Raw genomic sequence first — 8,822 nt, forward strand, 5'->3', positions numbered from 1 at the left:
CTCCAGGGTCTTTGACAGGAGTGAAGGGATGGAGGTGGTTCTCCCCCCTTCCCCCCAGGAGTCCTGACAGTGTGCTGCCTGGCCTGCTTCGTCATGTGACCCTGCCTCCCCCCACCTCCCCCCCTCGTCCCCCACCACAGTGACCTGGAGGCCAAAGCTCAGAGGAAGCAGGACTCGTTGAAAGAGCTGGCGGTAGAGGAGGGTAATGCTTCCCCACGTTTTGAGCCTGATCTCCACATTGAGAACCTGAGGAAACCCCTTGGGACGGTGAGCTTTTCTGTGCCTTGGGAGGGTCAGGGTGGCTGGGCTAGGGCAAGGCCTCAGACACCAGGAGGGGGTGGGCCTCCAAGAGTGCACCGGGAGGGGCTGGGCCACCGGGGCGTGGGGCTCCAGGAAGGTTCTGGGCTCCTGGAGGGGTCCTGGCTCTGTTCTGCATAGAACCTTAGCCTCCTATTCTTATCATTCCTAGTCCCCTTCTCCATCCGTCAGATTATATCTGTAAGTGAATAGTCCAGCAGCTGGCAGAACCATTTCTGTGTCTGGGCCACTAGGAGGGACTTCGGGGTCCTTGGAGCCTATAGTGTATCTGATGTTACCTTCAATGAGCCTTTTCTACTGTGTGTCCTAGAACCAGACTAAAGAGGTATCCTTTTCCCTCTCCCAGAGCAAGGAGGAGACCGACGTGTCCTTGGACAGGTGAGTTCCAATAACCTGTCTTATTTTGCATTGAGGATGCCAGGAAGGGGTAAGTGAGTGCCTGCGTCACAGAGCCGGGGTGGACTGAAACGTGACGGCGGTCTCCAGTGGGGCTCGGTTCAGGGAAGGGGACCTGGGTGCCTGAGGAATCATCTCTGACAAGCCAAGAAGGTGCCCATGGTGATCTCTGGCATCTGCTGACCTCTGCTTGTGGGTCAGGCTGATGGGAGTGTCTGGCCATCTCTGGAGGCCTCAGGCGCCCTCCCTTTCACAGTCAGGGTGGGAGGACTCAGCCCAGCACGTGCCCCACGCTCTGTGGGTATTTAGTGGCGACGTCCCCGCACTCTGCCCGGCCCCAGCACCGCAGTCTGTGCTCAGGATGGGCATCTGCTGGGGAAGTGGTCGTGACCCACAGCAGGGGTTCTCAGAGGGTTTGTTTCCCCCTCCAACCCCCTGCCCTGGCCTGTCCCCCCGCAGCGCCCGGCACTACCTCTCTGCCGAGGGGGTAGCTCTCTGCAGCGCCAAGCAGTTCCTGGTCCGGCAGACGCGCTCCATGCGGAGGCGGCAGACAGCTCTGAAGGCCGCCCAGCAGCACTGGTGCCACGAGCTGGCCAGCGCTCAGGAGGCGGCCAAAGACCCGCCAGGCACCAAGGCCCTGGAGGACATGTGCAAGGACCTGGAGGAGGTCAGGAGCCCGGGGGAGGGCCTGCCAGACATGTGGGGGAGGCCTGGGGCAGCCGGCGGCACTCCCTTTGGGCTCGCCCTCAGCTGATCATTCTGGGGACTCCACGAGAGTGGTCACATGGGCCTTGGGGTCACTGGACAAGTCTAGGGAGACCGGACAGGAGATCCAGGATACGATCTCCACGAGGATGGAAGCTTCCTTACATTTACGTGCCAGTGCAGTGTGTGCAATGCTTTCTCTAATAGGAAGTCATTTGGGCCTCACAATATCCATAGATGACGTGCAAGGTAGTAGTGGTATTCCCCTTTTCTAGGGGAAGATGAGAGAAGTTCCACAGTGCTTGGCCATTCCATCACACTCAAGACTTCACTCATAAGTGAAAATCTTTTGAGCGCACTCGGCATAAGCTTGAGTTACTTCTCTGGTTTCCTTCTCTGAGACCCTAATTTGCAATGAAAGGCAGAGACTTCGTGGTTATTATCAGTGGGCTCACAGCTCTCTCTGCCATTCGAGGGTCTTGGCAGACGATCGTACATGGTCCCTTAGAATTCTGATGGTGCTCAGAGCTGGTGAGTGAGCTGTGGCCCCTAAGCCGGGCTGGGGGGCGGCAGAGGGCAAGAGGCTGGTCCCGATAGAGGGGCAGCCTTCCCAGGGACCTCTGCATGCTACCCCCAGGCCCTGTCATTGCTCTGCTGAATCCTTCCTGCTGCTGCTGCTGATAGTGTTGGTAGTTGGAGCAGTGATCATAATAACCATTTGGTTAACAGTAACCATTTGAGAATTTATTAGGAGTGGGCCTGGTGGAGGGCACGTAGCATACTCTATCTCTTCTAATTCTCACGAATTAGTGTTTCTGTTTTTTAGATGAACATCCAGACTGAGAGTTCAGTAATTTGTTCAAGATCACCCAGATCAGCCAGCCTACAAACGGCAGAGCTGGGCCTCCGGCATCTGCCTGTGTGGTTAGTCACCGTCTTTCTCCTCCCCTTTCTTCCTGGCTGCAGGAGACCAGACACCTGGATGAGATGAAGTCAGCCATGCGGAAAGGCCATGACCTGCTGAAGAAAAAGGAGGAGAAGCTGCATCAGCTGGAGTCTTCTCTCTGGGACGAGGTGCAGCCCAATTGCCGCCGTGGCCTCCCTCCTCTGTTCCTGGGATTTGGTTGGGTTCTTTGGTCCTGTGTCGGGACAGCTGGGCTGCTAGGGCCCGGGATTGGCAGTAGGCTTAGGGCTTCTGGGCTGGTGAAAACGGCAGTGGCTTCAGCTTTGAATTTGTTGAACACATCTGGGGCTTTGGATATCTGTGCTGAGTGGTCCTGAGCAGACCCGGAGCCTCTTGCTGAAGGTTCTTGGGAGGGGACTGGCCCCTGCCCTGGTGCCCAAGGAGAAGTTTGCCCTGGGTGTCAGGAATAGAGGCTCCTAGAAGGTTTCCCTACCTTCCCTGGAGCCTTGTAGCCTTTCCCCCAGATGCCAGAGGTGTAGGTACAACAGGAGGGAAGCTTAGGTGGAGAGACACCATGGGGAGTGTTTACTGGGGGGGAAGGGTTGGTGTCTGCCTGGTCCTGGTGGCTCTACTGCCCTGTCTTCGGTGGCTGAGTTCTCTTAGCCTCACCTGTAAGGCAGCCTGTATGACATGCCTCTCCTAGAACTTTGGGCCCAGAGAGCCTACCCACCAAGTTCTCCGGTATCACGAGTGGGCAGAAAGCACAGGGCAAGTCCTTACTGCCGCTCCACCCACCAGGCTTCAGATGAAGACACTCTGAGAGGACCCCCCACCAAGAAGGTGGTGACCTTTGACCTCAGCGACCTGGAAGACGAGAGCAGTGACAGTTCCGAATCCTGCCCCCTGCCTCACAGTGAGTGGGGTATCCATGGGGAACGGAGGTGCAGCCCCTCCCTGCAGCCCTGCGTGGCGGGCCTCCGGGGGCCAGTGTCTGGAGCAGATGCTTGGGCAGGAGGGAGCCCTCTGGGTTTCCCAGCGCACAGGGCCCAGAGGCTCAGGGGAAGCCTTTCTGACCGTGCAGGGTCCGCACAGTGAGACGGGGTCCCTCTTAGCCTGTCCCGCCTGGTGCCGTCCCCCGCCCCCCAGGGAGGCTCTTCTCCCTCTGCAGCTGTGGCCTACAAAGGGGTGGCGGCCCTCGCCCGGGGGATGCTCTTTCTCTCACCCAGCTTCCTGTCTGGAACACACAAGCCCTGGGGCTTTTGTTGGGAGGAATGGGGAAGGGGTGGGGATGTGGGCCAGTAGGATGCACAGTGCCAGCTTGGCCTGGGCCGTGCCAGGGCCCCGAGCCCGAGTCCTGCCCCACTCTCTGCCTCTTCCTTTTCAGTCGGCCCGACCCCGAGTCCCACTTTCCCCAACAAGATCCACTACCTGAGCAGCTCCCTGCAGCGGATCAGCGGCCAGCTCAACGGGGTCCTCAGCGTGCTAGGCAGCCTCAACACCCAGCCTCCGCCGCGTTTCACCTCCACACCCGCACCGCTCCCCACCCAGGCCTCCGGGAGCACCCCCGCTCCCTCCTACCCCTCCCTGGCCCGGGTCTCAGCCTCATCCCCGGCTCCACCCACGTCCACCCAGTGGGCCTGGGACCCAGTGCTGGGCCCCCGGCTCTCCTCCTCCGTGTCTCAGACCGTGGATGACTTCCTGGTGGAGAAGTGGCGCAAGTATTTTCCAAGTAAGCCTCCCTCTAGGCCATGCGTGGTTCTGGGCTCGGCTTCCCTGCCTTCCTCCTCTGCCTACCCTTCGCCCCCAACTTTGGCATGGCCCATCGTCTCCGTGGTGGGTGCCTGAGAGGACCTTGCTGCTCGCCCAGTGGCTGGAGGCCCTACGTGCCTTGACGGTTCACTGGATGGGGCCTTTACGATGGATGCTAGAGCTCAGCCTAACCTAGGAGGTCACGGTTGTCACTGTCAGGATCGCTGCCATCTTGTGTGTTATATATATTATGGCCAGGCAGTTTATGTATGGTTTTTCATTTAGTCCTTATATTAATCCTCTGTGGTTATAATACTTATTCCCATTTTACAGATGGGGAAACTGAGACTCAGAGGTTAAGTATTGTTAATATGCTCCAGGGTACCCAGGGAGTGAGCAACAGACTGGATTTTGACCCCATGTCTCTGTGACTCCAGGGTTCATGACCCCTTGGCTGTCTGTGGCCTCTCCTGGTCTCATAGCCCTGCTAAGGAATGTGAAAAGCCTTAAAAACAGTTATTTGAAGGAAAATGTTCGCCTCCTTATCCCGACCCAAATTAAAAATAATTTCAGTTTTAGAAATAAAATAAATAGGACCATTCCTGGCCCTCCTCTGTCTCTCACCTCCAACCACAGAAGCTTTTCCTTTTTTTGTTGGGGGGCAGTGCCTTTGCAGTTTCTCGGGGAAGGCAGGAGGGGACTGGCTCAGATGAACCGCTGCCCATTTCTGAACGCTTTCCTCCCACTTTTCCAGCTGGCATCCCGTTCCTCAGCAGTGGCCCTCCCCCCCTGGAAAACAGGCTGGGGTATGTGTCTGCCAGGTAAGCCTCCCTGTGGGCTCAGGGTGGAGCCACACCATTCAGTTGCTCGCTGCAGCTCCCTGGGCAGGTGGGACCTGTGAGGGGACCAGAACTCCTTGTCACATCACTCAGAGTGGTTAGGCAGGTCCCCAGGCCACAAAGCTGCCTGGGTCTGCGGTGCACCTCCGCAGCCAGCGAAAAGTCCCAACCGATGAGGTCCCAGTGGGGCCCAGTGGGCCTTACCTGATCCAGCCCTGTGAGGAAGCTGCCCTGTGGCACCTTGGGGAGAAATGGGCCCCTGGTGGGACCCTGCCCCTTCCAGCTCTGGAGTGTGGCCTTCATCTCTTGCCCTGAGCTCTCTGTCTGCATCACACGGCTGCCTTCTTCCCTCAGGCCCGCTGAGCAACATCTGGAGTGAGAGGGGGAGACAGATGGGCAATTATAGAAACCTGTCATTAGTTTCCCGTTCATCTTATTCCTTACCGAATGTAGCCCCTGATGTATCCCTGCAGGCCCCCGACCATAAGTACAACCCCTCTCACCCTTTGGCCAACTTAGGAGCTGATGCTGGGAAGGTATTTGAGTCGATAGAGAGGGAAGCTTTTGCAGATGAGATTGGCCGGGAACAGGCCTTGCCGTCAGGAGCATTCATTCACCCTTTGGGGAACTGATGCTCCTCATCCCCGAGGGGCATTCTTGCCTTGCTCCAGAGACTCCCCACCTCCTCTGGCACTCCTGCCTCCTCTGCCCTCCCCGCAGTGAGCAGCTCCGCCTCCTGCAGCGTCCCCCCTCCCAAGTCCCCGAGGTGGGCAGCACCAACTTCCAGGACGTGATCAAGACTCACCGCAAGTGGCTGGAACATTACAAGAATGACCCCAGGTCGTATCTTTTTAGCTGCTCTCCAAAGCCCGATCCCTTCTTGCTGTAACTGCCAAGGCATGTGGGCCCTGGGGGTGCAAGGAGGACCCCGTTGGGCCCGTGACCCTTCCCCAGGTGTGCGCAGCTGACTGCAGAGTTTTCCTTCACCTTGTGGCCAGATGTCTCTTCTCCTCGGTGCCCAAGCCAACGGCTGGTTCCGACCTCCTGCGGCTGGGCCTGGATGAGAACAACAGACTGAAGGTGTATCGCTACTGAGGCCCTGAGCCCTGAGCCGGCAGGCAGCCTGGCCTCTCCTGCGTCCAGACCAAGTGTCCGAGTTGCTGCCTGCAACTTTACTCCCTCTGATGATGATAAAGCGTTCTCCCGTCCCCTCTTTGCTGCTTGCCTCACTCAGAACCTAGAGGAACCACGGGGAACCGGTGGCGTTGGGGCAGGGTGGGGGAAGGATGGTATGACCAGAAACAGTAAGCCGCCTCCCGAGACCATGTAACACATCTCGGGCTGCCCTGTGTGGCTCCTGCGGACTGGCAACACTGACGTGACGTGGCGCGGCGGGGACAGGGGGACCTTCATGAGAAGGTGGCACTGGAGGAGCTGCCTCCTTCCGAGGCCAGGGGACTCCTTTGGAGCGGAGTTGGTCTCGGACCTGCAGGGCCTGCTTGGCGCGCCCAGGGTCACGTGTGTGGTCCTTAATTCGCCAGAACAAAGCCCCCCCGGCGTGTCTGTACCCTGGGACCAGGCCCCATCTCTCTAATACCTCAGCCATGTAGAGATCAGACTTTTTTTTTTTTTTTTTTTTTTTAACGTCCCCTTTCTTTCTTTAGTGTTCTCTCTCCTTTTGACTCTCTCAGTATTGGGCCCAGAGCCCTGCGGGAGGTGGCTGGAGGCTGGGCCCAGAAGTTTTGCTGCCTGTCTTCCCTCTGCTGGCCCTGGGGCTGACCTCAGGAGCACTCCCTTCCCCTTCCCCAGAGCATCCCAGCTAGATTCTCAGGGCTCAAGTACCCAACTATCAGGAAGCTAACAAGCCATAGGAAAAGTCCGGGATGGCTCTGGTCCTCACCTTGCCTTTCTCTTCCCGGACCACCTTGGGTCTACACGTGGGTCATTTCCATCTGTCTTTTCCAGCTGTGCCACCGCCCACCCCATCCCCCTTCCACCCCTCATCAGAGCTTGGAGACTTGTTCTGAAGGAGGTGAGGGGCCTGGCCTTGGCAGGGAGGGATCAAGTGCCAGTGGGAGCTGCTGCCATTCTGGCACAGCGTCCTGCAGCCCCACCTCCCATCAGTGGGCTCCTCGGGGGACATGCAGGGGATGTTCAGCATCTGCCCATTGTTTAAACACAATGCCCCCATTTTCCTTGTCTTGAAAGCTGTGGGGTTGCCCTTGCATCTCCAGTGCGTAGAAACCAACTCTCCACAATCCCACCCTCGTTCCTCTGTCATGGGGTAAGAAACTAAGATCCAGTTGGCTTGTCTACCCCCAGACACTTTTTCGGCATCAGTCCAGGGCATAAAACATCCATTTTGTTATTTGGTTCATTCTGTGTGCTTTGGGAATAGCTCATACGTTACAACCAACTCTGGTGACAATCCTGTGTTTTTTTTACATCAATTAAATCGCTGCAGGTCCAGTTGCTACAAGGCAGTTGTGTGAATGTGTCTCCTTTTTGAAGGACTTTGCCTCCCACTTAAAAATACAGGGAGGGAAATTAATATTCACAGAACACCTAGGTATTGGATCTACTCACACGACAAACCTGTGATGTAGATAGTTTTAGCTCAATTTCTTATGGATGAGAAAACCAAGCCTCAGAGATCTTTAAGTGCCTGAGGTCCTGGAGAAAGCAGCTGAGCTCCCTGTAAGCACAGAGCCTCCTACCCCATCACTGTGCCCTGAGAGCTCCCATCCTGGTGGGGAAGTGCCCCAGCCTCCAGACTCCACCTACCGGCCCCGAGACTCACTGTGCCATTTCCCAAAGGCCATTCGTCGTCGTCTTCCCCATGCAGACAAATGAAAGGTAAGTCCCCTGAAGTCCTAGGCTGGCAAAGTTAGGTGAGTTTTTCCTGCCCCAGTGGTGTGAACTGCCTTCGTAGTCTTGGATTTATAGCAACAAAATGGCTAGAAGAACCAACTGAGAATCAGGCTGTGTTTCATGGACTCCCAAAAGAAAACCGACTTAAAGACAAAACATACAAAGGAACCCAGCCTCCTCTGTGTCCCAGTGTCCGAGCCGCTCTGAGGATGGGAAGGAGGTAGGCGCTGAGAGGCGCCTGGGGATGACTCGGCAGCCCACTCAGATCTCACAGTGGAGGGAGCGGCCCAGAGAGATCACGGGAGAGGCCAAAGGTGCAGTCTGCGGGGCGGGGGCGGGACCAGATCTGAGCAGTCCTGACTCCTAGCCTGGGGCTTAAGGGAAAAGTATTTTTAAAAGGGTATTTATTTTGAATAGGCTCTGAGTTCACATGGCTCAATATTCGAATAGTACAAGAGTCAGCCCATCCGTGGGCCATTTCCTGGAAGGTAACAAATATACCAGTTCTTTCTGGAGATTTTATGTAAATAAAAGAAAGAATGGAGACTCTTCTGACTCTTCCCTTTTACTGGTGGGGTAAGGGTCATTCCTCCCGCGGGGATCAGACAGTTGCCCAAAGCTCTTCTGTAAGACATTCATTGCCTCTTAAGGGAGCAACGCTGAGCATGATAATAGACCCCCCACCCCGCCGCCAAAACACACACAAAAACTTCCACACAGAATGGCAGTATGGGGGTGGGGAAATAACCCTGGCCTTTGGACACCTGGCTTTACTTCTCACTCTGACATCTACAAGCTCTGTGACCTGAGCAAGTACTGTCTGGGCCCATGTCTTCCCTGGTCAAAAACTCGAAGCCCAAATCCACAGTCCAGGGACAATTCAGGGTAGCTGCCTCAGATTCGGTGGCTGAGGGGCCTGCCTTGGGTGGAGAGCTGCCCTCATCCAGAGAGGGACTGAATACGTCCAGTGGCCTAATATAGGTCTTAGGTGGGAAGGGGTGCTGGCAGGGGTTGCCCAGACTTCCAGCAGCTTCTTTGGG

The 8,822-nt window shown here is 56.6% G+C and overlaps 1 protein-coding gene across 8 annotated transcripts in view; it reads left to right on the forward strand.

Moving 5' to 3' along the window:
• Positions 1-7,374, forward strand: part of CEP164 (centrosomal protein 164) — a 72,847-nt gene extending 65,473 nt beyond the window's left edge. For 6 of the 8 annotated variants that reach the window (XM_060103201.1, XM_060103200.1, XM_060103204.1 and 3 more), the window contains 9 exons: positions 141-267; positions 629-696; positions 1,174-1,381; positions 2,386-2,493; positions 3,122-3,236; positions 3,708-4,052; positions 4,827-4,893; positions 5,632-5,754; positions 5,910-7,374. In XM_060103201.1, the coding sequence (XP_059959184.1) occupies positions 141-267; positions 629-696; positions 1,174-1,381; positions 2,386-2,493; positions 3,122-3,236; positions 3,708-4,052; positions 4,827-4,893; positions 5,632-5,754; positions 5,910-6,006 (1,258 nt within the window). In that variant the 3' untranslated portion in view covers positions 6,007-7,374. Of the gene's footprint in view, positions 1-140; positions 268-628; positions 697-1,173; positions 1,382-2,385; positions 2,494-3,121; positions 3,237-3,707; positions 4,053-4,826; positions 4,894-5,631; positions 5,755-5,909 lie in introns of those variants that run through there. The other 2 variants (XM_060103203.1, XM_060103205.1) reach the window with 2 other exon arrangements.
• The last annotated feature ends 1,448 nt before the right edge of the window (positions 7,375-8,822 follow it).

This window comes from Mesoplodon densirostris, chromosome 7, assembly GCF_025265405.1.
Source record: "Mesoplodon densirostris isolate mMesDen1 chromosome 7, mMesDen1 primary haplotype, whole genome shotgun sequence".
Lineage (NCBI taxonomy): Eukaryota > Metazoa > Chordata > Mammalia > Artiodactyla > Ziphiidae > Mesoplodon > Mesoplodon densirostris.